The sequence below is a fragment of the Emys orbicularis genome, chromosome 1 (assembly GCF_028017835.1).
Source record: "Emys orbicularis isolate rEmyOrb1 chromosome 1, rEmyOrb1.hap1, whole genome shotgun sequence".
In the NCBI taxonomy this organism is placed as follows: Eukaryota; Metazoa; Chordata; order Testudines; family Emydidae; genus Emys; species Emys orbicularis.
Genome location: NC_088683.1, coordinates 28,081,294 through 28,107,252, shown reverse-complemented (window position 1 = coordinate 28,107,252; position 25,959 = coordinate 28,081,294). Strand labels below are relative to the sequence as shown.

The following is a 25,959-nucleotide window of genomic DNA, read 5'->3' as shown; positions in this document are numbered from 1 at the left end:
ATCTCTTTGCTGAAAAAGCACACCAACAACCCCTTCCCCAGATGAGTACAACCATCACTTCCACCCATCATGGTCCAGGGGTATGAGGAGTATCTGGTGAAGCAAATTTTGGATTCCAAGCTATGTACCTTGTCGATTGGGAGGGTGATGGTCCAGCTGATCATTTGTGGGAGCCCATTGAAAACATACATGCACCCAACCCACTTTGAGAATTCCATCAATTACACCCTTATAAGCCTGGTCCAAAGACCCCTGGTAGGCATCTTTTGAATGGGGGGAGGGAAGGAAATGTAATGAGTCATCTCTGAGCCTGATGAGTACTCTCAGCCTGAACCCAATAAGTGCTGCTGGGCTGATTAGTCATCCCTGAGCCTGATTACCTGAGGGTTCCACATCAATCAACTGGGACTCAGGCAGTCCACAGGTGCAGGTCTAACCAGGTGATCCCAAAGCCAGGGATATAGGCTCCCAATGAGAGCAGCCACTCAGTCTGTTCAATATCACTGTCTCACTGGGAGTATCCCCTGCCACTTTGTGGTTCTGACAGACTACTCCTGCTCCTGCTCCAGCCTTGTTCCAACCCCATTCTTGATTCCTGCTCTGACTCTGTCTCAGGTCCCCGGCCCAACCACTAGGCCTGACCACTGCTGCTTCAACCACTAGGCCTGACCATCCACTTCTCAGTTTCTGACAAAGTGATCAAGTTGTTTTCAAGAAGAGCTCTTTATAAGAAGATTTTGGCCACATTTCTATTGGTCTAAAAAGTTCAACTCAATACACTTACCACCTGTAAATATGAGAAACAAATCCCATGCCATTGCTAAATTAAAGGACTTCCTTTCAAGTCAATGCACCAAGTTTTAGCCACAACACTCTTTAATAGTAATTGGAGTTGCAGCTATAGCCCAGCACACCAAGTTAAGACTAGAGAATATGTACTCACTTCCATTACTCTTGCTCAGTACTCAAACTCCACATTGCAGTTGGCATAAATCCTACTCCACATTCAGAATCACAGGGCAGGTCACTGAAGCAGTTCCATATCCAGGAAGATATGTCTGGAGGAGAGGCTGCTTCTTGGGGGAACGGTCACCTCTGTTTGCAGGCAATGCAGTGGCACCTATTGGTCTGTCACTGTTGGCAAGTTGCGAAGCATCTCCTGCACAGTCCATTAGTCCCGGCTACAGTACTGTGTAATGCATGGCCAGATGCAGCATCTCTCAAGTGCTGCCACATAAAATGTGGATGAACTTTTAAATTCCACATCCCATATGTTGCACAACATTTTGCACAAAAAGAGGTGTAAATTGTTACCAGTGGGTCTGCTGGTACTGTCACTTGTGCAGAGCAGTTAAGAGCCTGATGGTGTAAAATCTCTTTGCTTTCACCTCTGAGCCCTGTGTGTCCTGGCATCCCCTGAGCTGTGCACCATGGGCAGCCAGTTGGGGCAACTGGGGGAAATCAGGGAAATGCCGTTTATACTATACCTTCTCGACTTTTTTGCTACAGGAAACTGTGCATAGGACTCATGCTTACTACTTACACAATAGAAAACATTCAGTGGAAGTTAGGTGCCTAATTGTCCTTTATGCCTTTGAAAATGTCCCCCACAGGTTCTAGTGCTGCATAATTGAGTTTTGTGAAGCTATGATCATCATTTAAAAGCAAGGGAATACAGAGATAATGCTTCCACTCCAGTAACTTGGAACAACAATATGAGTTAAATAATCTGTCAGTGCATTGTTTTTTAAAAACAGTCTTTTACAAAAATATTTCTCCTTGTGGTCAGTGGCTTTTTTGTTTCTTTGAACCCAATAAGAGCAAATACCGATTGTTATGGTTCTTCTTGTGGGATTACAAATTGTGATCTCAATGAAGTGAAAATGATTAAGGTGCCTTGAGGAGCACCATTGTTCAGTGAGCTTTAGTGTTCCTTGATATACTTCAATGGATTTTAGAAACACAGTTCTAAGAATTTAAAGGATTTTGGGGGGGGATGCAGGGAGTCAATGGCACATTATCTTCAGGTCACTGACAAAATAAACAGTAAAAGCTAACTCTGAATGTTTATGGTCAGTTGTGTCTGTGTGTACTTAGGGAGTCCTTATTCTGTGGATTAAATGATGATATAGGCATTAATGGATCATTCATAGCTTTTATGATCTAACTTGTCAATACATCATATCCTGAAGGAATATTTAATCTGCAAACCTGCCCAGGCATGTTAACTCTATATACCAGGGGTCGGCAACGTTCGGCACACAGCTCGCCAGGGTAAGCACCCTAGCGGGCCGAGCCAGTTTATTTACCTGCTGACGTGGCAGGTTTGGCCATTCGCGGTCCCCACTCGCCGCGGTTCGCTGTCCCGGGCCAATGGGGGCGGCGGGAAGCCGCGGCCAGCACATCCCTTGGCCCGCACCGCTTCCCGCCGCCCCCATTGGCCCGGGACGGTGAACCGCGGCGAGTGGGGGCCGCGAACGGCCGAACCTGCCGCGTCAGCAGGTAAATAAACTGGCCCGGCCCGCCAGGGTGCTTACCCTGGCGAGCCGCGTGCCGAATGTTGCCGACCCCGCTATATAGTGTAAAACTCTTACTATTTTTTTGATGAAAAGTAATTACTGAGAATGGGGGGAAATGGTTCATTTGGGTGAAAAAGCAGTGCCTACAGCATTAAAGGTGAACAGAAGCCTTTAGTTGATGGCTTTAAACAAAATTCTAACTATCACTTAAATCAGGGGTGGGCAAACTTTTTGGCCCAAGGGCCACATCTGGGTATGGAAATTGTATGGCGGGCCATGAATGCTTATGAAATTGGGGGTTGGGGTACGGGTGGGGGTGAGGGCTCTGGCTGGGGGTGTGGGCTCTGGGGTGGGGTCAGAAATGAGTTCAGGGTGCGGGAGGGGACTCGGAGTAGGGGGCTGGGGGCAGGGTGGGCAAACTACCCAAGACCTCAGGACCCGATACTCAAAAAATGAACAAAGCAACAAGATTAGACAATTCAAAATAGGGAATTTTAGTATATTCTGGGAGTTTTTGAATTGTCTAGCCTTGTTGCTTTGTTCATTTTTTGAGTATCGGGATACATGCATGCTTAGGCATCTTGATATGTCTGGCTATCACTCTATCACCTTTAAACATCTTTAAGAAAGTGAGGTCTTCCTATGCAAAAGAAGTTAACTTTTTTGTTCAGTTGTAGGTGGATTTCAGTGGTTCTCACTATTATATATCAAATCAAAGTAAAAATATGTTAAAACAACATTATTCAGCTAGCAAAGTCAAGCACTCAAAAGTTAAGAAATGCCAAAATTAACGATGCCTAAGCAATCTTACTTTAGCTCCCTTATGCATATACATTATGAGACAGTCTTTAATTACATAATCACATATTATTTTTCTACAGATGCCCTGCTTCACTCAGTGTTCAAGAAGCACGGTGCTCAATTAATAAGCAGCTATTCAATATTTTGTTTTAGCCTCATTGTTCAATATGTGCCCTCTGTCTTATTTATGGCACACTATTCAGACCCTACTATGAAGACACAGTTGTTAATTTCCTCAGAGACTTTGCTGTGGAGCTCATCAGTATAGTATCCAAGGGCTTCACAAACATTAATTAATTTATTTTCACAAACCCCTCCTTTGAGGTGGTGGGGTATTAGCACCATTTTACAGATTGAGAGCTCAGACACACAGAGATGATGGTAAAATATATCCATTAATTTTGGGTGTCCCATTTGAGATGCCTGGGACCTGACTTTTCAGAGTACTTAGCATCATATAGTACTTTTTATATTCAAGCACAACTCTCTGCTCAGCACTTCTACAAATCAGGCCCAGGGTCTCAGGTCGTCACTTACAAAATGAGGAACTCACACTTAGTGACCACCTGGGAAAAGTTTGGTGTAGTGATTTGCTTAACATTACACAGGAATTCTTTGGCAGAAGTAGAGGTAGAATAGGACAGTATTCAGCCATGAGACCCTCCTTTCTCTCCCTACAGTCCCCTGCCTCATTCACTCCACATCTACCAGCTTCTGCAACAAATGAGCTAGGGGTCCTATAAACAACAGCTTGCTTTAACATAATCCTGATTCATCCCCAAGGGAGGTCCATCCTGTGCACTAAATGAGGCAGGGGTCCTGAGGGGAAAATAGTATATGATCATATTGTTAAAGATGATATCATAATGCATCCATGCATACTTAGTTCTGGCATTTCTGCTTTTTAATACTTGACTTGGCAACCTTAATAACATTCTTTTAACATTTTTTGTTTTGTTTTGTTTTAACATGGCCAAAGCTATGTATTTTTCTCTAGCCTTGTTCTCAGAAATGGCTGAAGTGGAGAAGTCAAATTACCAGCAGGACAGAAACTACAACAACCACAAAACCTGGGTTAGGGGTGGGGAATGTTACACCTTTAACATATTGCATGAAATTACAGGGTTTGGATTTCATTTGAGTGCCTAGCCAACAATGGGTCATTTAAAAAATATTAAAATAAAAGCAAAAATGTATTATGTAAAACATATATGCCTCTAAAAACAGATTAAAATGTCAAACCAGATCATAAATTCTTGTAATATTGTCTCAACAAAGTGAAACTTTTGTATTCAGTAAAAATGACACAACTGTTAGTGACTGGAAATAACATACAGAAAAATTGTTTTCTAAAATGACTTGTTTTAAATAATACAGTACCCGACAGGCAGTCTTACCATGCAAGGTACAACCTATTAACTCACAAGCTTGACATGTAAAATCTCTTAAATTCAGTCTCCAGCCATTCTTTTCTAGCTTTATGTCTTATCATCCTCACAGAATGCTACTGAATAGAAGTTTGCTCCTCTTCATGAAGTTTTTAAACGTCATGTTTCTGTTAAGCATAAAGCGATGAAGCACCTCTGTAACATTCCTCAGAAATGTCATGAATAATTGGATTGTCCCTCATTTTCTCCTGCACATAAAGGTGCTTCTATCTAGAAAATTAGTTTATCAAAATCTATCTTCAGTTGTGTCAATCTCTTACAAGTAGAACTGTAGAACTAGTTTATTCTGTATTTCTGCTTTGTTGCATTCTAGCCTCTTGCAGAGAGTTGTGTAAAGCATTATAAATAAAACAATTTTGTTATTAATTTTAAGGTCCAGTGCTACACGTTTCCGTTGGAGTCAGTGCTACTACACAGTCCAAGATGAATGGGCTTTAGACAACATCTACATTGGACAGCAATGTCCAAATATGTGTAATGGACATGGCTGGTGCGACCATGGCGTATGCAGGTATTGCATGTTTGCCAGTTCCTCCAGAAATGGTGACTCTGAATGCTGCTGGGATTTTATGTATTGTGTTATAAGGATGTTAGGGCACCTAGAGCTTTGGAGATGTATCTTTTGATCATTTAAAATCTAAATAAATAAATGAAATAATGTGTTGGTTAAACCATTATGGCCAGAACAAAAGCCAACAGGTGCTCCAGTCCCCAAAAGCAAAGCAGCCATATACCTGGTGGATCCAGGCTGTGGAGAGATCCTTCAGTGGGGTACAGCCATCATAACTGCATCTACTCCAGCATCACCATCCTGTCCCAGGCATAGGGAATATAACCAGGGCACTGCTGTGACCAGCTGATCCCATGTTGTCAGAGTGGACCCCTGGGTGGGTACTATTTGGCAGCCAGTATCACACTGAACTGTCTTTAGGCTTCTGTGACTTATACCAGGGACTTGGCTAGTGCCTACTGGCCTCAAGATCATCTAGATACCACAGTGACTGGCATGTGTTTAAATAGCTAGAGAGAGAAAAAAATATGATGGTATTTTTTAAAAATATAGAGGTCGTGGATATAGAAAAAACATAACCAATTAATGTTTATCCGCATTGTAAAAACATAGAAAAGAGTAGTAGACTAACAAATTTCAAGACCTCTTGGACACTGCAAAGTAGTCAATGTGCTCCAAACCATGGCTAGAACTTTACAGGGACAGCAGGGATACTACTAAGATCCATCTACACCAAAAGCAAATGCCCCTGCCATGTGAGCAGGAGGAAAACCTCTGATAGCTGTTAATATTCTAGAACCTAAGACACAGAGTTGAGCTGTGGTACATGTCCACACAAGATAGGTCGTTACAGGAGAGATTTTCTAAGTCACAAATGGAAGTCAGTAACCCAAATGCCATTGACTTTCTCTCCCCATAGTATCATTCATTTACCTTCCATCCCAAAAGATCACAGAGTGTTTTGACTATATAAATGCAGGTATAACTAACCACTAAAATGTAGCCATCTTTGGGGGGAGAGAGACAGCAACACTATGTAACTGTAAGTGGAGGAGAAGTTTTGATCATGGTCACTAGGACAAGCCCCTGTTCTTAAATATCCCATGAAACTTTTTGTAAGGACAGATTTTTAACAGTTCATGGGCCCTTCTGTGTGTGACCAATTTGTATATGCTCTAATTCCAGTTTGCTAATACTCCCTCCAAATCAGGGATTGTGCAATACACAGGTCAGAAGATGTGCAGAAGTGTGCAGGCCTGTTTGGAAATTTCGCCCTTAATACCCCTGTGAACAGAATAGCCATTTCATTTTTTGTCTCATTGGAAACATCTACCTAGATAGTAGCTTCTGTGTATCTGTTTCAGAAGGGCTGAACTTGTGATTCCAGGGAGTCTGATTATTTCACAACTAACTTAGAAGGGCTGCTGCATTGCTTTAAAGTAATTGTGGATAACATCGAGTAGAATATATATGTATCTTTAGGAGCCTGGTGTCTTTATGCTTCTCTCCAGGTGTGATCCAGGATACCAGGGCACTGAATGTCACCCTGAGACTTCCCTCCCTTCAACTGTAATGTCTGATTTTGAGAACCCAAATAGTTTGAAGACTGAATGGCAGGAAGTTATTGGGGGAGAAATTGTAAAACCTGAACAAGGCTGTGGGGTCATTTCTTCTGGATCATCCCTCTATTTCACCAAGGTACGGCCAAGAGTTGGATAAATTAGAAACACTTTACATATATCTTTTAAGTGGAACCTAATGTCGTTGTACATCAACAAAGAAGGAGATTGGTATGTGTGTTAGGAAGAGATACAAGCCTAGATGACATGCAGTACCTAAATGCAAAACAGACAAAAATATGGATACGTGTGCAGAACAATGCCAAGTTAGTCTTTTTACAGACAAAAAGGATGGGAATGCAGAAGTTAATTGTTCACCTAAAAAATACCATGTGTAATGGGAGGAAGTAAAGGATCAGTGATGTACCTGAGAAATTTGCATATTAATCTGCTATTGTTTATAATAGGATTTGTATATATACTGTATTTTCTTTCAAGTAACTTACAACTCCTATTAGTGACTATTCTTTAATTCTTTTTCCTAAGAAAGGGCAGTAGTCTTTCTTTCAGAGGCTAGTTCTTTCCCTAGACCCTCAAGGCATTCAACTTTTTGTGAAGTCAAAGAACTGGAACTGGTGAAAATACAGATATGTTACTCTTCCAGCCTTCTGTAAAATGCCTGGTTAGCTCTTATGAGATACTTTGTTTGCATGACTCAGTTGGCTCACACACAAAAATAACATGAAACAAAGAGAAAATTAGGAAATGTGCAGATCAATAATATATAATCAGATGAAAGCAAAAAGATACTTTTAGAACCAAATGTAAGATTAGGAGAAGGGCTTTGTGGTCACAGATTTACTTTTCTTCTTACATTATCTCAGCTGTAATATCTGACTTTCATTACAGAAAGGAAAACTATACACCTAGTTATGTGGTTTCCTTTTACAAGCCTGATCCAACTGCCACTGCAGTCAATAGAAGTTGGATCAGACCCCCAGAGGAATAAATTAATATGTTAAGCTGTGTAATTGTACGTCGTTTATCTCATGTACAAAAATCTATCCCATCAAATAATTTTCAGAACTTCTATATACATGCAGGGGTGCTGGAACAATTTTTATAGTGGGGGTGCTGAGAGCCATTGAACCAAAGTGTAAATCCTGTATATAATGGAAAACACTTCAAGCCAGGGGGTGTGGCAGCATCCCCAGTACTCCCAATTCCAGCACCTATGTATATGTATACAGCGAAGTCTCCTGGAAATGCAATGCTGTTCTGCAAGTTTCATAACAGACCAATCAGTCTAACTAGCTAATTGTGATAATTGGATTTTTGATATAATTGTCTTCTCTATTAGATGTTCCTCCTTCTGGCTCATTTTCTCAAGCCAAGTTTCTCAAAGTAATTTGCTAAATTAGAATTAAGCTGCTATGATCTGGGGTTCTCTTTTATTATTTTTCTTCTTATTTCTGTTTAGGAAGAGTGAAAATCTCATTTAGAAATTCTTGGCTTCTTTCTATTGATCTCTAAGGGTTAGGTTAGCATTTATTTTTTCAGTAGCAGCAGTCTGAGTGCCATAATTGAAGGTGGCTTATTTAATTTGTGTTTAGATGTTCTGTGTTCAATGCACCTCGCTGCCATGGTGATAGATGTTATAATAAATTATTTGTAATCATTGGCTGACATTTGTGTGTTGTTTTCGGAGCACGTACACACGTGTTGCTATTTCTTTGTATTTGTTCAAATAGCCACTTTGTATTTGAACTTCTAATGTTTACTGCCATTATCAGTCTCTCATTTCAGGATTAATTTTGGCTTTGTTCTGCTGAGTCCTGGTTTATCTTTTATATCTCATTTTAATCAGTTGTAGGTGTGTTTGCATCACGGTACTCTTTCAATTAGCCCCCTGCATTTCCTTTGTGACTTTGCAAAACTGGAGGCCTGTTTTAATTAACCTAATTCTGTAGCTGATTATTCTATTGGTAGAATGGATTTTGTGTTATATGTTTGAGAAGTACTGCAAACCTATCTGAAATAGTATCTCAGTTCTTCACATGAAGCTTGATTCAGCCCGGCTAGTTCAGGGGATGAAGTACATTGCACAAAGACCCTGAGTTATCCAGGACTGGTACACCCTCAGAAGATTGTGTGTTTACATGTCTTCCCCCCTCAGAGGTTCAGCTTGATCAGGACAGCTTTCAATTCCAGCTCAGTCGCTGAAGGAAGTTACCATGGAGGCTCCCAGGGGAATATCAGCCCTTCCCTGCACCCTGGCCATGCTCCCTCCCTGGCTAGTGTAACCCATTTTTGGTATCATGCTAGCCAGTTTTGGACCCCCCAGCAGAGTTGCTGTTGCAATCATCTTACCCCACCACCTTCTCATTCCAGGTAGACTTTCCTCATGCGGGGGCCCCATATTATGTCAGAAAAGCTTATATAACTCAAAGTGAAACAATACCATTGGGTTTTAATTTAATTTCATGAGGCTCAAGGGATTTTTTGCATATTAAAAAAAAGTTTTAAACCAATAAAATCTGCAATTGGCTGCAGAATTTCAAGAACTTAATTTGGTTCGTAAATTAATTTACAAAAGATTATTGCTCTAGACATGTAAAGGGATTGATACTTTGATATACTGCACATACAGTGTATTGTACAGTCTAACTATGGAACTAGATGTATAATATTATGCGTGTAATTCCAAAACAAAATGGAAGGATGCAGCAAGGTTTGGGCTAGAATGCTGTAGACATTTGTGTGTTCTGATTTTTCCATGAACTGAAGGAAAGGTTTAAATCCATCTCACTATTTGCTTGTAAAGTGTAGCTGGCGTTTTAAACCCCAACACTGAACCCTTGTCACTTATGTCCAATTAGATCACATCAGTTGCCTATCATCGGGACTTGAAGTCTGAAGACAATCATAGGGGAAGACATGATAAAAATTTCAAAATTATAAATGTGGTTTGAAACATCTAAACCATCTTTGTAAACTAAACCAAGCTTCCTATTTTTAATGCTACTTTGTACTTGGAAATGGAGGCGAATCCATGATTCTGTAGAAAATTAAAGATAACATGAGTGCCCACTACTCTGCTCCACTGAGATCCTAAGTCTTATGTTTGTTTAGTGTACTCTGGAACCCAGAGTTCAACTTTGTTGCTGTTGTGGCAGATCGGTTAATATGATGTTGGGGGTGGAACAAACAATCCATAAATTCAGGTTCAGAGGGTTGATCCATTTTGTAGCCATAATTCAAAAAACAAAAGACTCTTCGCAGCCAGAGCCTTGTCTTGATGGATCTGGTTCCATGCTTACTCCAACCCAGTGAGACAGTGACTCCCGTAACACTCTTTTTTATAAAAAAGTTTTTAACCCAAACTGAGCTCAGCTCTCTTCCCTCCTTCTTTGGTGAAGGCAAATCCCTAGGGGAAAATGCTGGGAGTTTTGGTACTTACTTCAGTTGAAACCTATTGAAGATTCGCTGCTCCAGGAACGGGCTTTAATCACCTCCCTTCCAACTGTTGGGCAGTCAATACATCAGGTTACAGCTCTCAGTAAAGTTTATTCAGGTGCTTACCATAATGTCAGTGACTCTTACTGCCAAAATATGCCAAGTTACGGCTATTTTTAGAGCACAAAAAAGGTGAAATCAGTGTTCTCTCTCCACCTGCACAGATACTCTTGGGTGATGGTTTTTCCTATCACCATCTTACCTATAGTAATGTATGGCAGTGCAGGATTGGTCAGTCCTTGAGCCTGATATCAGGTGATGAGCTCAACTTCATCTCCTTTTTGCTTCTCTAAATCTTCCTCTAAGATTTTTGTTCTTTTCTGATAATTCCTTGTAGTTTCTCCATTATCCTTCCCCCAGTCCAACCCCATTTCCTCTCTAGGTCTCTAGTTCAGTTTCCCTGTGTATCTCTGGACCTGTAATTCTGCTCTTCAAGTATCTTCATTTCCATCAACATGACTGAGACACATTAGAAATCCCTCCATATTTTATAGCACATAATTACAGTAGCACCAAATCCATCCCCAATGCACATCTTTACTAGATTGGCTGAGCTCTTGAAATTGCGTTGGAAGCTAGGGGCAAAAGACTCCACCCATCACACCATAGGGCAGCCATGAAGCCACTCCGTGGCTGATAGTCCAGCATCATGGCTGGAGTAGCCTCCATGCAGAATGCAAAGTGTTGATAAATGTTGATAAATGCAAAGTAATGCACACTGGAAAACATAATCCCAACTATACATATAAAATGATGGGGTCTAAGTTAGCTGTTACCATCAAGAAAGAGATCTTGGAGTCACTGTGGATAGTTCTATGAAAATAGCCATTCAATATACAGCAGCAGTCAAGAAAGCTAACACAGTGTTAGGAACCATTAGGAAAGGGATAGATAATAAGACAGAAAATATCATGGTGCCACTATACAAATCCATGGTACGCCCACACCTTAAATACTGGGTGCAATTCTGTTCACCCCTTCTCGAAAAAGATATATTAGAATTGGAAAAGGTACAGAAAAGGGCAGCAAAAATAATTATGATATGGAACAGCTACTGTATGAGGAGAGATTTAAAAGACTGGGATTTTTCAGCTTGGAAAAGAGCTGACTAAGTGAGGATATGATAGAGGTCTACAGAAACGTGACTGGTGTGGAGAAAGTGAATAAGGAAGTATTATTTACTCCTTCACATAACACAAAAACCAGGGGTCACCCAAGGAAATTAATAGGCAGCAGGTTTAAAACAAAAGGAAGTACTTCTTCACACAGTGCACAGTCAACCTGTAGAACTCATTGCCAGGGGATGTTGTGAAAGTGAAAACTATAGTGGGTTTCAAAAGAGAACTAGATAAGTTCCTGGAGGATAGGTCCATGAATAGCTATTAGCCAAGATGGTCAGGGATGCAACCCCTTGCTCTGGGTGTCCTGAGCCTCTGATTGCCAGAGGCTGGGAGTGAACAACAGGGGATAGATCACTCAATGGTTGCTAGTTCTGTTTATTCCCTCTGAAGCATCTGGCATTGGCCACTGTTAGAAGACAGGATACTGGGCTAGATGGACCATTGGTCTGACCCAGTATGGCCCCTTTTATGTGCTTAAACCACCTCTATAGAGGGGGAAGTTTGGTGGACCTACATAGTGTCAAAGCCACTGGTCTCACCCTCAAATCCTTGCTGCACAGAGGGGTGTTTTGGGGGTAGGACCCTACAACTCCTGCTCCCATCCCAGCACAACAGTACTGCACTGGTTCTGTTACAGGCAGGGCCCTCCATATAAAAGAGGGGTCATGTATTCAGAGTGGAAATACACTACTCTATAAAACCATTGTTGAACTTGATTCTGCCCTCCCCTAAGTTGATAACAAGGCAGACAATGATCACTTCAATAGTTCAATGTAGAGAAAGATGGTAAGTGTCCTTTGCTGGTACTCAAAGATACAGATAGCAAAACAGACTTCTAAATACTACCAAGCCAGTTCTGCTTTCTGCTGGCATAAATCCAGAGTAATTCACCATCAAACATACATAGTCTAATAAGGATCATTGTGCCAGCCAAAGTAATCATGGTTGATGGCATCACACCAGAAGTCATGTAGTGAAGTTCCCAGATCTGGCTCAATCCTGCAAATCTAGGAAACTCGGGGTCAGTCAGTGCCTGGTCTGGTCAGGATGTCATGTCCACCTCTTTGCACGTCAAAGGAAAGTTTGAGAGCATGATGTGCTGGGCTGGTTTTGTCCATCCTGGTGAAATGGCTGAAGAGCATGTAGTGCTGCTTTTGAATATAATGAGCAGATAAAGGAAGGCCACATCCTTGGAAGATGGTGACATTTTGCATGTAGTCAAACCACTTTATGCTCAGGATTTGGCTCTGACAGTGATTTCACAGAGTAATTCCACTGACTTGAAATGAGCAACCCCTGATTTACACCAGTGTAACTGTGAGCAGAACATATCCGTATGTGCAAGTGAAACATACTTACATGAGAACTGAAGGTAAAATGCCTCTCTTTTACCCTGTTGCAAGAGTCGACTTTATCCATTTCAGTGAATGCTACCATGGACTGTCCCCATAAGGAGGTAATAGGAAGCAGAGATATCAAACATACTGATTTTAAAGTGTAGAGGAGGACCTGGAATTTGACTCTGCTACTCTGATCATTGGATCCTTGATAGTTGCCATGATGATGATGATGATGATTTAGGTAGCTGGGTGCCTCAGAAAAATGTGAAGCCTTCAATTCAGATTCTTTTAAAAGATTAGGCTTGCATGGAGGAAAATGCATGAAAAACAATAGGGGAGAGGGTCGGATGGCTATGGCTATGTTGAATGCTGTGAATGCGAAAAAGTTTGTGAGTATGAGGTGAACGTATGCATCTGTGGTAAGAAAGTATCTTGGACCATGGAAACAACCCAGAAGAAAGAAGATATTTCATGGATAGGTGAAAAAGAGAGTGAATGAGACAAGTATTCAGTCAGTGCTGCTCTGTGAGAGTAGATCCTGGACAAAAATGGTCCTAGTTTTTTTTTAAGATGCAATATGGAAGGAAAATGCAGGAAATCAACAAGGATACTATGATAGGGTGTTAGTGTGTGCCAGCCCAGACCCTCGCATCCCTTTAAAGTCTGTGGGAATTGACAGTGGGTGAAGGGGGTCATTCACTGCTGGTGCCGCCTGGTGACTGGATGTTGCATAGCAGCTCTTTCCCCTCTGTCTGCTGCTGATGGCCACATGGCCTCTATGGTGCCCAGCCTCTTCCTATGACTTGGCCCTCCAGCCAGGTCACTTTAAAATCAGTCCTCTTCTGGGGTAGTCCACGAACAAAAAGCAAAGGGAATTAATGCAAATAAACTAAGTTCATAGGAAATGGAGGGTAATGATTTCCGCTTAGGGTGCATCAAAATCTAGGCCACCCTTCCCTCAGGGAGGGGCCTTCATGGAGTGGTCATCTGAGAGGCTCCTGCCTTCAGTCAGCCCTTTCCTCGGGAGCTGAGGGCCTTTCTTCTCTGGTCTGCCAACAAGTGAGCTGCTCTGCTACCCTTTTAAGCTCCTCCTCCAACATTTGCATGTCTTGCAGATGGGGGAGGAGGGGTGGAGTTACCTGAGCCCAGAGCAGCTCCTTAACCCTTCATTGTCCAGTGCGGGGTTTGTATACCCCATCACACAGTGCTAAACAATTTGCAGGATCTAGCCCTCAGACAAAGTGATAGTACAAGATTTGACTGGGAAAATTAGATGTTAAGGGCCAGGTTTTCAAAACACTTTAGTGCAGTTCCATATGTGTCACAATGGCAGTTGCTAGGTGCTGGACACTTGAAAATCTGGCCCTAAACGGTTCAGGGTATACAGGGTCTGTTCCCTCCTGGCTCCCTTGAGGGTGCAAGACACCAGAAACCATGGGGAGGAACACAGAAGAGAGAGGGTCATTTTCAAAATTTACAAATGTGTGTTTAAGGCCTTGCACGGCTAGTGCTAAATAAATAATTTAAAGAACCATGGAATGCTGGGTTTGTGATGATAAAAATGTGTGCAGGATAGAAGTAATGATACAGTCAAAAGTGATTACAGTGTAAAGAATGGCCAAAGTAGGGACTGTGTCTTAAAGCCCGATAAGGGGAGAATCACACTTGCACAAAATGGAACTCCTTTGCATTGCAGTATATTGTACATAATTTTCCATATACAACTGTGTTTGACATTTAGACATTTTCAGTAAAAGTGTCTTAGCGTGATGATTAACAATCTGAGTACATTTATTTTTTTCTCATATGCCTCTGTACTACAGGATGGAAAAAGGCAATTGGTGAGCTGGGATTTGGACACCACCTGGGCAGATTTCATCCAGTTTTACATTCAGATAGGTGGGGAGAGCTCTTCATGCAATAAACCAGACAACAGAGAGGAAGGTGTGCTTTTGCAGTACAGCAACAATGGAGGTATCAATTGGCACCTACTAGCAGAAATGTACTTCTCTGACTTCAGGAAACCTAGGTAAGGTATTGGGTCAAACTAAAGCCATATCATATCAGACTTTTAAAAAAATCTATCTCTGTTTATTAAAAGGCAAAACAAAAACATTGCAAGGCATAATGCTTAAAGTCTATTACAAGGAAACTCTTCCAGGCTTCAGTAGTAAAGTACTATAACTAGGAATGGAAAAAATCTAATAAAGCTGGACCTTAAAAAAAACTGTAGTGAAAAAGTTAAGTGTCCAGTTAGTCAATCCAATGTGCAACATGACCAAATCACGAATATATATATATATATATATATATACAATATTAACAGGAAAATATAGAACTTGCCCAAAATGAGGTGCAGAAATTTGTTGTTTCCTTTTATCTCTGGTTTCAGCTCTGATGAATATGTATTGATATTACATGTAAAAAAGTACATTAAAAGAACATTAAGGATGCAAAGTTAAACACTCCAAAATTAGGAAATGCCAGAATTAAGGTTGCTTTAATTGCATCTATCTATCTTAGGTATTTATATGACTTCTATTACCATAATAAATCTTCACAGTCTTTAATGTATTTAGCTTCACAACACCCTTGGTGAGGTAGGTAAATACAATTATCCCATTTCTACAGATGGGAAACTGAGGCACAGAAGAACTGAGGGTAAAAGTAATTTAGGACTAGAACTGGTCAAGAATTTTTTGTCAGAATCATTTTCCCATGGAAAATGCCCTTTTTGCAAAATTGAAAATTTCCATGGGAAAATTTTAATTTTGCTGAAAATTTTTCATTTTCCATAGAAAATGTCAAAATGACAGCTCCTCAGCTGCCCGCCTGGAAGGCTCTTATCAAAGCCTTCCAGAAGGACTGCGAGGCTGAGTGCCATGACTGCCTCTCTGGCTCCGAGAGATGGTGGTGAGAGGCGGAAAGGCTGAGTGCTTCATGTGTTCTGCTTCTTTGGCCATGGAGCTGGAGAGCAGCTGACCACCCTGGCCTGTCTGCCACTCCGGCAGCTTGGCTGGAAGGCTTTTGTCAATTTCAGTACAGTGAAAACAAGAGCAATCAAAGTGGGCAACAAGGAAGCTAAAAATTCCCATGAAAAATGTCACCATTTTGACTTTTTGTCATGATTCAGGTGAAAATATTTTTTAAAAATGCAAAATTTTGCATGGGAAGGGATTTCCATTTCCCAGCCAGCTGTGCTTAGGATTCAGGTTCTGGAGGGGAAAGTGCTCTAGTAGTTACATGCACTTCTGCCCCTGTATTCTCTCCTCCATCCCATCTGTCCCCTTCTGGCCCAGTCACCTCCTGCTCCTATCACCCTCTGCTCCAGTCTCCCACCCTCATTCTGTCCCTGTCCCGAGGGCCGACTCTGGCTTTTTTGCCGCCCCAAGCAAAAAAAAAAAAAAATTCCAGGGGGGGCCGGAGCGGCGAAGCAAAAAAAAAAAAACACCTGCGGGGCGGCCAGAGCGGCAAAGCACACACACACACACACACACACACACACACACACACACACACACACACACACACCTGCGGGGCGGCCGGAGCGGCAAAGCACACACGCACACACGCACACACACACACAAAAAACACCTGCGGGGCGGCCGGAGAGGAAAAGCGCACACACACACAAAAAACACCTGCGGGACAGCCGGAGCGGCAAACCACACACACACACGCACACACAAAACACCTGCGGGACGGCCGGAGCAGAAGAGCACACACACACACAAAAGAAACACCTGCAGGGTGGCCAGAGCGGCACGCACACACACCCACACAAAAAAAACACCTGCGGGCAAAGCACACACACACACACACACACACACACAAAAAACACCTGCGGGGCGGCCGGAGCAGCAAAGCAGGAAGAAAAGAAAAAAAACCCCGCGGGGCGGCTGGAGCAGCAAAGCACACACACACACAAAACACCTGCGGGGTGGCCGGAGCAGCAAAGGACACACACACACACAAAAACCACCTGCGGGGTGGCTGGAGCGGCAAAGCACACACACACACAAAAGAAACACCTGCAGGGTGGCCAGAGCGGCAAAGAACACACACACACACACACACACACACAAAAACCCCGCGGGGCGGCCGGAACGGCAAAGCGCACACACACACACACACACAAAACACCTGCGGGGTGGCCGGAGCGGCAAAGCACACACACACACACACACACAAAACACCTGCGGGGTGGCCGGAGTGGCAAAGCACACACACACACAAAAAAACCACCTGCGGGGTGGCCGGAGCGGCAAAGCACACACACACACACACACACACACACACGTACAAAACACCTGCGGGGCGGCTAGAGCGGCAAAGCAGGAAGAAAAAAAAATAAAACCCCACGGGGCGGCCGGAGCGACAAAGCAGGAAGAAAAGGAAAAAAACCCCACCGGGGGGGGCGCGGAGCAGCAAAGCAGAAACAAAAAAAAAACCTGCAGGGCGGCCGGAGCCAGGGTGCAGGGGGACTCCCTGTGCTGCAGACGTGCAGCGGAGTGCGCGCCCGGTCTAGCGGGGGGTGGGAGGGGAAGGGAGCACGGGGGAGAGAGAAAAGGGGGGCGGCCAGGGCTTCAGCGGGGCGCTCGCCACGCAGCCCCTCCCACCGCACCGCCTGCCGGGAGGGCTCTGCGCCACTCCGGTCGGCTGGGAGGGAAGGACGCGGGCTGCCCTGCCGAGTTTGCTGCAGGGCGCTCCCCTCCTCTGCGCCGCCGCCCCCTACAGGGCGGCCGGAGCAGCAAACCAAAAAGAAGAAAAATAAAAAGGGCGGCCGGAATGCTGCCCCTTGCAATCTGCCGCCCCAAGCACGAGCTTGCTCGGCTGGAGCCAGCCCTGCCTGTCCCCCACCCCCTGAACCTTTATATTCAAGTCAGGTTGCTTCTTGCTTCTTCTCCATGCTTCCTGGGCAACAGCAAAGGGAGCACTGAGTCTCACCATTGTCAGATCTGGTGCCTGGTGCCACAGCAGCCCATAGCAGGCAGGAGGAGCAGTTGCAGGGAAAGCTTGGTTGGCATGTGCGCAGTGCAGAGGGAATGTACAGAGAATTTAGCTGCCAGCCTCTTGCAAACCTCTACTGAGCACATTTGAATGGTGACTTTCAAAGTGTTATAAGTCAGCAAAATTTAGTTGGATTTTCAAACATCCCTCTGATTCTTGGCTTCTCTGGCTTGTTGCCGGATTTCAAGTTCCTGTTCCAAAGCATGGAGGTGCTTGAGCTGCTCATCGAAATAGTTATAAGGATATTTAACATATGCGAAAATGTATTTCCCTAAACTCATTCTCAGAAATGTCTGAACCATTTTTGCTGAAATTTTCCCCAAAATGTTCAGTTTGAGGCAGTCACCCAGCATGGAAAATTTCAGTCTGAATGGTTAAAGTTTAGCAAAGTTATATGCACCTGAAAATTGGGTCTTATAATGGAAAATGCAGGGCATCCTTAACTATAGGCATCACAACCAGCTCTACCTGAAATGTTACAAATAGTTAATATGGAAGAATAGATGAAATGCCATTTATATCAGTAAGTAACTCTGATAACCCTATTTAGGTCACATGACATCAAGTATTATTGTTTTATTACTTATTGTATTGACATTTATACCTGCTATCACCATAGAAGTTAGGGGCTTACTAATAAAAAAAACCACAATAAATTACAGAACACACACAGTGGGTAATGTGTGGGAGGATTTCCTGAGTTGCCAAAAGAGAGACCATTAAAACTTATGTATTTCTAATTTAGATTACAATTAATGTGTTAAAAATAACTCACAACATAGGAGCCATTCCTTTAATATGTGCTAAACAGAGAACATTTGAAAATCCTGTTGTATTCAATGAAGAACCAGCCAAAATGTGTATCCTAATTAATTAGTTCAAAGTATGACATTGTTTGGACTAAAATAGTCTCTGTTTACACATAAGACATAGTTCTAATATGTCCAAGTCAATGGTACTGAATGAAGTTTATTCAGATAGGACATAAAATAACTCTTTGTGTTACTGTTATTCTTATTCCTATACTTATCAGAAAGATACTTGCCCTAAGGATGTCACCAAACAGGGACTGCCTAATTTGCTGGAATCGTCTTCTGATATTGCTATGGAGAATTATTATGAAACAGAGTCCTGCTTTCAATGATAGCTTTCTAGATTATTCTTATTTATTGTTTTTATTACAGTAGCTTCTTACAAGCCCTTCTGAAATCAAGGCCCCATTGTGCTAGGCAAGACAGACAAAGGATGTATCATTATCCCCATTTTACAGATCGGGAGCTGATTTCCAAGGATTTGGAAGATTTCTAAGGCTTCCCACCTGTAAAACAGATTTTATCTTTTCTGGCCTCCACCCTCTGTTCTACAGTGTTTCATATGTCTCTTTAAGAACTGAGTGTTTATATAGTTCTGCTAAAATCTTGTCTTTTAGATTTGTCTATCTTGAGCTTCCTGCTGCTGCAAAGACTCCTTGTACTAGATTCCGCTGGTGGCAGCCAGTATTTTCAGGGGAAGGCTATGACCAGTGGGCCATTGATGATATCATCATTTTGTCAGAAAAGCAGAAGCAGATCATTCCTGTCATTAACCCAACATTACCACAGGTAATAAGCAATGCTGGTAAATAGGTACCTTAATGAAGCAGGAGCTTTAATAGAGTTTTCTTTGAATTTACTGACTGCTTTTAAAGAAAACTGAAGTATTTGCAGGTATATCCTTGTCTGTCTAGGTATTTGTATCACCCTTATCATAATAGATGTGGAGCACCTAATCCTGGTGCTAAGTGATTTACACGCGTAACTCCCCATTCATTGAGATAGAAAAGAGTGTTTGAAAGTTTCTTCATTGTGTGGTGGGATGTTTGATGTCTCTTTCATTTCTGCCAGAACTTTTATGAGAAACCAGCATTTGATTACCCTATGAACCAGCTCAGTGTGTGGCTGATGTTGGCTAATGAAGGGATGACCAAAAATGAAAGTTTCTGCTCTGCCACTCCCTCAGCAATGATATTTGGTAAATCAGATGGAGATCGATTTGCTGTGACTCGGGATTTAACACTGAAACCTGGATATGTCCTGCAGTTCAAGGTATTCTTTTCTTTCAGATCTCTCCAGTTCAGGTTGAGGTGTCGAGCATTGATCCTGCAACCCTTTCTCATGTAAATATTTCTTACTCACCCAAGCAATCATAGTGATCTTAACAGGACTGCTCATATGAATAAGAACTACTTGTGAGATTAAAGGTGGTAAAACATCCTTCCCATTTCTGTCTGTGTAAAAGATGCAAAGGACATAAATACGTTGTCGTACTCTATTAACTAAGACCCTGCTTTCTGAAAGAAAAGGATAACAACCATAGAACAGGAAAGCTTTGTTTGTTTCACCAAAATAAATTTTAAAAACGTGTTATATTTTTAATAAGCCTCTGAAGTGTCATTATATTCCATTCAGTATCAGGAAATGCTACTGCAATGGGGTGTGGGGTGTGGAGAGAGACTGTATCCCATTTGGGACCCAGTGACTACAAAGCTTCCATGTGGCATGAGTACATTTTTTTTATACTTGAAAGTATTTAAGAATTTACAAGCTGTTCTATACTCCAATGTGGATTTTTTAAAATAATTAACTTTTATTGTGGCAGTGAATATAGGCTCCAATTAGCATTCTCTTCTTTAAAGGGCTTACAAAATTTTCTTTGCTGTGACAATACATCAGAATATAAACTCAAAAGGAAGTGAATTTGCTTTGACAAGCTGTTGTTTCTGAACCCTAATCAAAATTTTATTGAGTTTATAATGAAATCCCATTGGTGAATTCTGGGGGTCGGTTGCAATGCAATTTTAATGAGCTAGCCACAAATACATGGTCCTTACATAATTGGTGGATACAGATACTGAATAATTTACAAACCGAATTATTAAAGAGATCAGATGTTTACAGGCAGCTTTTCAATATAATTCCCACAGTTATATAAATATAGGCTGACCAGATAGCAAGCGTGAGAAATCGGGACAGGGGGTGGGAGGTAATAGGAGCCTATATAAGAAAAAGCCCCAAATATCAGGACTGTCCCTATAAAATCGGGACATCTGGTCACCCTATATAAATAGGAAGTTGGCTAGAGTAAGGGAATTTGTAAAATAATCTCATTCCATTTAGAAGTTAAGATGATAAAATACTATACCATCTGAGGACTACAGTACATTACATAAATCAGTGTTCATGGTGTTGTGCCTAAGACAGTTTTGCAAAACAAAAACACTTAACTATGTAAATACCATTTCACCAGAAAAATATGCTAATCACATTTTGACACTTTTTCTACTTGAGTGACAAAATCATCATTCTGTAGGTGTTATACTCAGCAGGGATCCAAGCATGATGTATAGTCTAAATAAAGCAGACATTATTTAAAATGCTTTCCATTCTTGAAACTTTTAGCAAAGTAACAAACTAACAAACAAAAAAGTATCTATTGAAGCAATAATAACTCTTTCCTTTGTGTGTATTGATTAGGGTCTCAAGTTAGGACAGTACTTAGCAGGTGTTTAAGTCTCTCTCTGTTCAGGAATCCACTTAAGCGGGTGATTAACTTCAACCTGCTTATGTTCCATTGCCATTCTTAACTTTAATCATATGTTTAAGTGCTTTCCTGAATCAGGTCCTAAATGTTGTGTTTTACACAGTATTAAAATTAACTATAGAAGTTATTCATGCTCTTTTTGTTATAAGGGAAATAGAGACAGTAATAATTACAGTCTGGATGTGGTATGTATTACTACCTGCTTGCCAGTAGATTGTCAGATATTTGCAGTGGAGTATTAAACGTAAGATGAGCACTCCATCATAGACTTTGCTTAGATTGGGCCCAGTGATTTTAACTGTCTGTGATCACTTGCAGTCCAAAAGTTATTGATATATAGGTAAAACTGTACATCTTCCCCCCATGCTTAATAATTATACATCCTTGTGAAATAGCTGAATGATTTCTGCTTAGCATAATTCAACCTCTTTTTCTTTTTGGATTTAGTATTTCTTGCTCCAGCAAAAATTAGAAACCTATTCTCTCCATTTGCCATCACCTATGAATGGTCGGGATAGAATTGGTGAGATAATGAAACATCTTATTTGGGCATAATTCCCTTATTGCATAAGCATATAGGATATAATAGAGAACCATATCCCTTCTATAGAATTCTATATAGGATGGTTCACAAATCTACAGAAGGGATAGCATTTTCTGTTTTGTAGGCTCTAGAGTAATTTCTACAGGACCTTATTAATGTTATCCCTGTTAAATTTTATAGGACTTTTCTATATGGCCTTATTTGATAAAAATGGCAAAATTTCACAGAAAATTTTTCTTGCAATGAAATTTATCTAGCTATAGCTAGGAACTCCTCTTCTTGATAACTCCTTTGTTGCGAAAGGGCATTCTGCTCCATCACTGGCATGTTCTAGAGGTCTCCTACCCTCCACTTATTATTTTGGAAGGAGAGGTGAGATTCATACAACACCTTCCTTCCTATCCCTGACTGACCTTCAGAATGAAATTCCTCTCCATTAGTTCCCCAACTTCCCCATTGCCAATGTATTGCCCAGACTTTACAAAGGAGGTACTTCATAAAACAAGGAGTGTTCTTTGTAACTGAGGTGCCTGGAGAACTTGTGGCGTTTCCATTGTGAATACCAGTGTAGGGGATAATTTTGCCTAGTAAACCCAAGCATAGTCACATTTATCATAATTTGTCATAAATGTTTTGGCATTGTTTTACAAATATTTCATAGTAATGTAGAATTTCTACAGGTCAATAATAAAAGCTAATATCAGTTTTTCAAATATTACACTTGTAATAATTTGAAAACTGAAAGTGGTAGTTGAAGTTTGTCTAATGTACGTTCTTATTTCTGAGAGCTGGTGGCACTGTTTGAATTTAATCAAGCTGCCTTATATATTGGGGACTAATCCTGTACCTCTTGCTCACATACATAATCCAACTGGAATCAATGGACTAAATTGTGGTATGTGGCCACATCCCTAAGCATTGGGTTGTATTTGGAACGTTGGGACGGATTGTGTCTCAGGGGACACAAATCCTCCTGGTGCAGGTGGAATGTGCAGGCTGCATTATCCCTCAGTATATTCCCCCTCTGTGTGGCCAGCTATGCACAGAGATTATGACTATCTTAGCCTCTTGCATAGGGTAAGGAAGGTTCCTTGCACCTTTCCCACCTATCACTTGCACAAGGGTCATGGACAATCAGGCCTGAGATGATTCATGTGAATAAGAGATCCAGAATAGGGCCTTTTATGAAGAAGAAGGATACAGTGAATTTCAGTGTGCATTCTTTTCTATTCTGTACAGGTTCTTATACCAACTCTTGCAATTTGATTGCAAATCTCATGATATTTGATGGTGTTCTTTCAACTCCATCAACTGGAGTCATGCGTTTATGTAAAAATATTATGATTTTTAAACCAATCTCATAATTTTTTGGCGCCTGACTCATTATTTTTGAACGTTTGGGATTGGCAATATTGTTGTATTGCCTTCATCATCATAGGATATGTAATATTCTTCTCCATAGTACTCTTCAGCCCGACTCAGTGCTACAACTTGTTTAAGGACTTCTATGCACCTTTGCTTTCATTTATGAAGAGAGGAATAGAACACAAGCAACAGAATACTAGTCCAATAATAGTTGGGGTCTGTGTCCTTTATTGCAGAAATACAAGTACAGTGTTATACCTAATATGTTTTATGTGCATAAAATCCACTTTCAAGCATCACATTTTATGTGCCCAGCAACCTCAACAAAGATGCAGCAAGGATTTTTATTGAGGAATGCCTCAGGTATGAAATAGAGACCATTATGTTTTGGGATCTGTCTTTGGGTTTCCATATTTGATAGGAACTCTGCCTCACAAATTTTAAAATTACAGATTAGGTGCAGCTGATAACCAAAGACAAAACTGCAGGTCTCTACACCTAATCAACTCTACTCTGCTTTTATCATATTTTTTACAGCTGAACATCGGTTGCACTAATCAGTACAGTAGTTCTGCTCCAGTTCTCCTTCAGTATTCCCATGATGCTGGCCTGTTCTGGTCACTTGTGAAAGAGGGCTGTTATCCTGCATCTCCTGGAATCAAAGGATGTGAAGGAAGTTCCCGGGAGCTGAGTGAGCCATCCATGTATTACACAGGAGACTTTGAGGAGTGGACAAGAATTACTATTATCATTCCAAGATCTCTTGCAGCCAGGTACTGTAGGTCTTTAATTCTGTGAATTATATTATGCAGTAGAACCTCAGAGTTATGAACACCTCGGGAATGGAGGTTGTTCGTAACTCTGAAATGTTCGTAACTGAACAAAATGTTATGGTGGTTGTTTCAAAAGTTTACAACCCAACATTGATTTAATACAGCTTTGAAACTTTACTATCCAGAAGAAAAATGCTGCTTTTAACCATCTTAAGGTAAATGAAACGAGCACAGAAAGAGTTTTCTTACCTTGTCAAATCTTTTTTTTAAACATTCCCTTTATTTTTTTAGTAGTTTACATTTAACACAGTACTGTACAGTATTTGCTTTTGCGGGGGGAGGTTGGGTCTCTGCTGCCTGATTGTGTACTTCCGGTTCCAAATGAGGTGTGTGGTTGACTCATCAGTTGTAACTCTGGTGTTTGTAACTGAGGTTCTACTGTACATGTGAATTTGATTTCTGTACTTTGAGCCAATACTAGTAAGATGGTTAGCAAACTACCAAACCAAACTACATGATCCAGAAAGAATATATTCATTTCTCATACAAAACAGAGAAAAGCTTTTTATTTTAAAGGTGTCAGAACAGTCTATAAAATTAAATTACAAGGCAACAGGCAACAATAATAAAAATCACATTTTAATTTGACATAAATCTTTTCATAATAGTGCTACTTTTCTTAACTCTTATCAATTAGGTCAGCAACACCAGCAAGAGAGTGATAGGTCATATGAATCAAATAAGCTGTCTCAACAGGATTAGTTTTGCAAACAGTTGCTACTGGATGACGAAAAAAACAGAAGGGTATTTGAGCAGCTATGTAATGTGCCATGTCATCGGATAATGATAAACATTATAAAGACTCCACTATGGAGTAGTGCCAATCAGTCAAATTGTATTCACATCCAGAAAACCCCAAAACAAAAGAGGTAACTTTATCAGATGGCTTTAAGTCTAAGTTATAGTCCATTGCAAATGCAGGTGAAAAATCAGTGCTCTTAGATTTTTCAGTAGCTCCCATCAGTCACACTACCCACATAGAAACTTGATGAGTGGTCTATATAAATGAGAAAACCTCAAAGGTTTAGAAAGATTCTAACAAGCCCCAAAAGAGAGAGCCTTGTCTGAATCCTACTTGAACTTATTTAAATTTTCTCATTTCCATTTCCAGCCTTCCCACATCCTCAAATAAAAACTCTGAAGTCTGGCATACCCCTAGTTCTCCACATAGAAATATCCCTCCTGCTCCTCTCCAAAGCTACCATGCAATTATACACCTGTCTGTCCATATACCACCCACCGATTGAGATCATCTGCTCTCTTGTCTAACTCTCTCTCAATGCAGCCATGCTATTGCTATCTGCAGTTTTCTGCCCTGTCAGACTGCCAGTCACTCCTTATGCTTCTCCCACTGCAAAGATTTTCCGTATATGTCATGTCATGTAGCAGAGGGAGTCTGTGTCTTTACTGTGAGGAGTTGAATTATCAGTGTGTACCGTAACAAGTTTTTTCAGTAATTAGCCAAGAAAAGCAGGTGCCAAGTCACACAAATCTGACACTAGCTGATTTGATTTACCCAAAACAAGCAGTACAGAATCAATAGCAGCAATCTGTTTGGCATTATGTTCAGTAGCATGATCAGAAAAAAAACCCAGCACAACTGAAAGAAAAAAGTTACCACCAGTATCATAAATTCAGCAGATTAGCATTACGGATGGGACAGTATTATGTGGTTCCTAAAGTGTCAACATTGCATTGGTCTTGTACCAATTGGGAATTCGTGCTTCTGGGGTTATTTCTGGAATATGCTGTGTGGTTAGTTGGTGGAATGTGATGGAGAGCTGACAAATTAAAATATGCCTCTTGTTCCTCG

The 25,959-nt window shown here is 41.2% G+C and overlaps 1 protein-coding gene across 3 annotated transcripts in view; it reads left to right on the top strand.

Moving 5' to 3' along the window:
• The window catches only part of RELN (reelin), a 469,941-nt gene that overhangs the window by 347,445 nt on the left and 96,537 nt on the right, over positions 1-25,959 (top strand). For all 3 annotated transcript variants that reach the window (XM_065399319.1, XM_065399303.1, XM_065399311.1), the window contains 6 exons: positions 5,142-5,279; positions 6,791-6,977; positions 14,639-14,844; positions 19,255-19,426; positions 19,709-19,909; positions 23,851-24,086. In XM_065399319.1, coding sequence (XP_065255391.1) covers positions 5,142-5,279; positions 6,791-6,977; positions 14,639-14,844; positions 19,255-19,426; positions 19,709-19,909; positions 23,851-24,086 — 1,140 coding nt within the window. The remainder of the gene's footprint in view (positions 1-5,141; positions 5,280-6,790; positions 6,978-14,638; positions 14,845-19,254; positions 19,427-19,708; positions 19,910-23,850; positions 24,087-25,959) is intronic.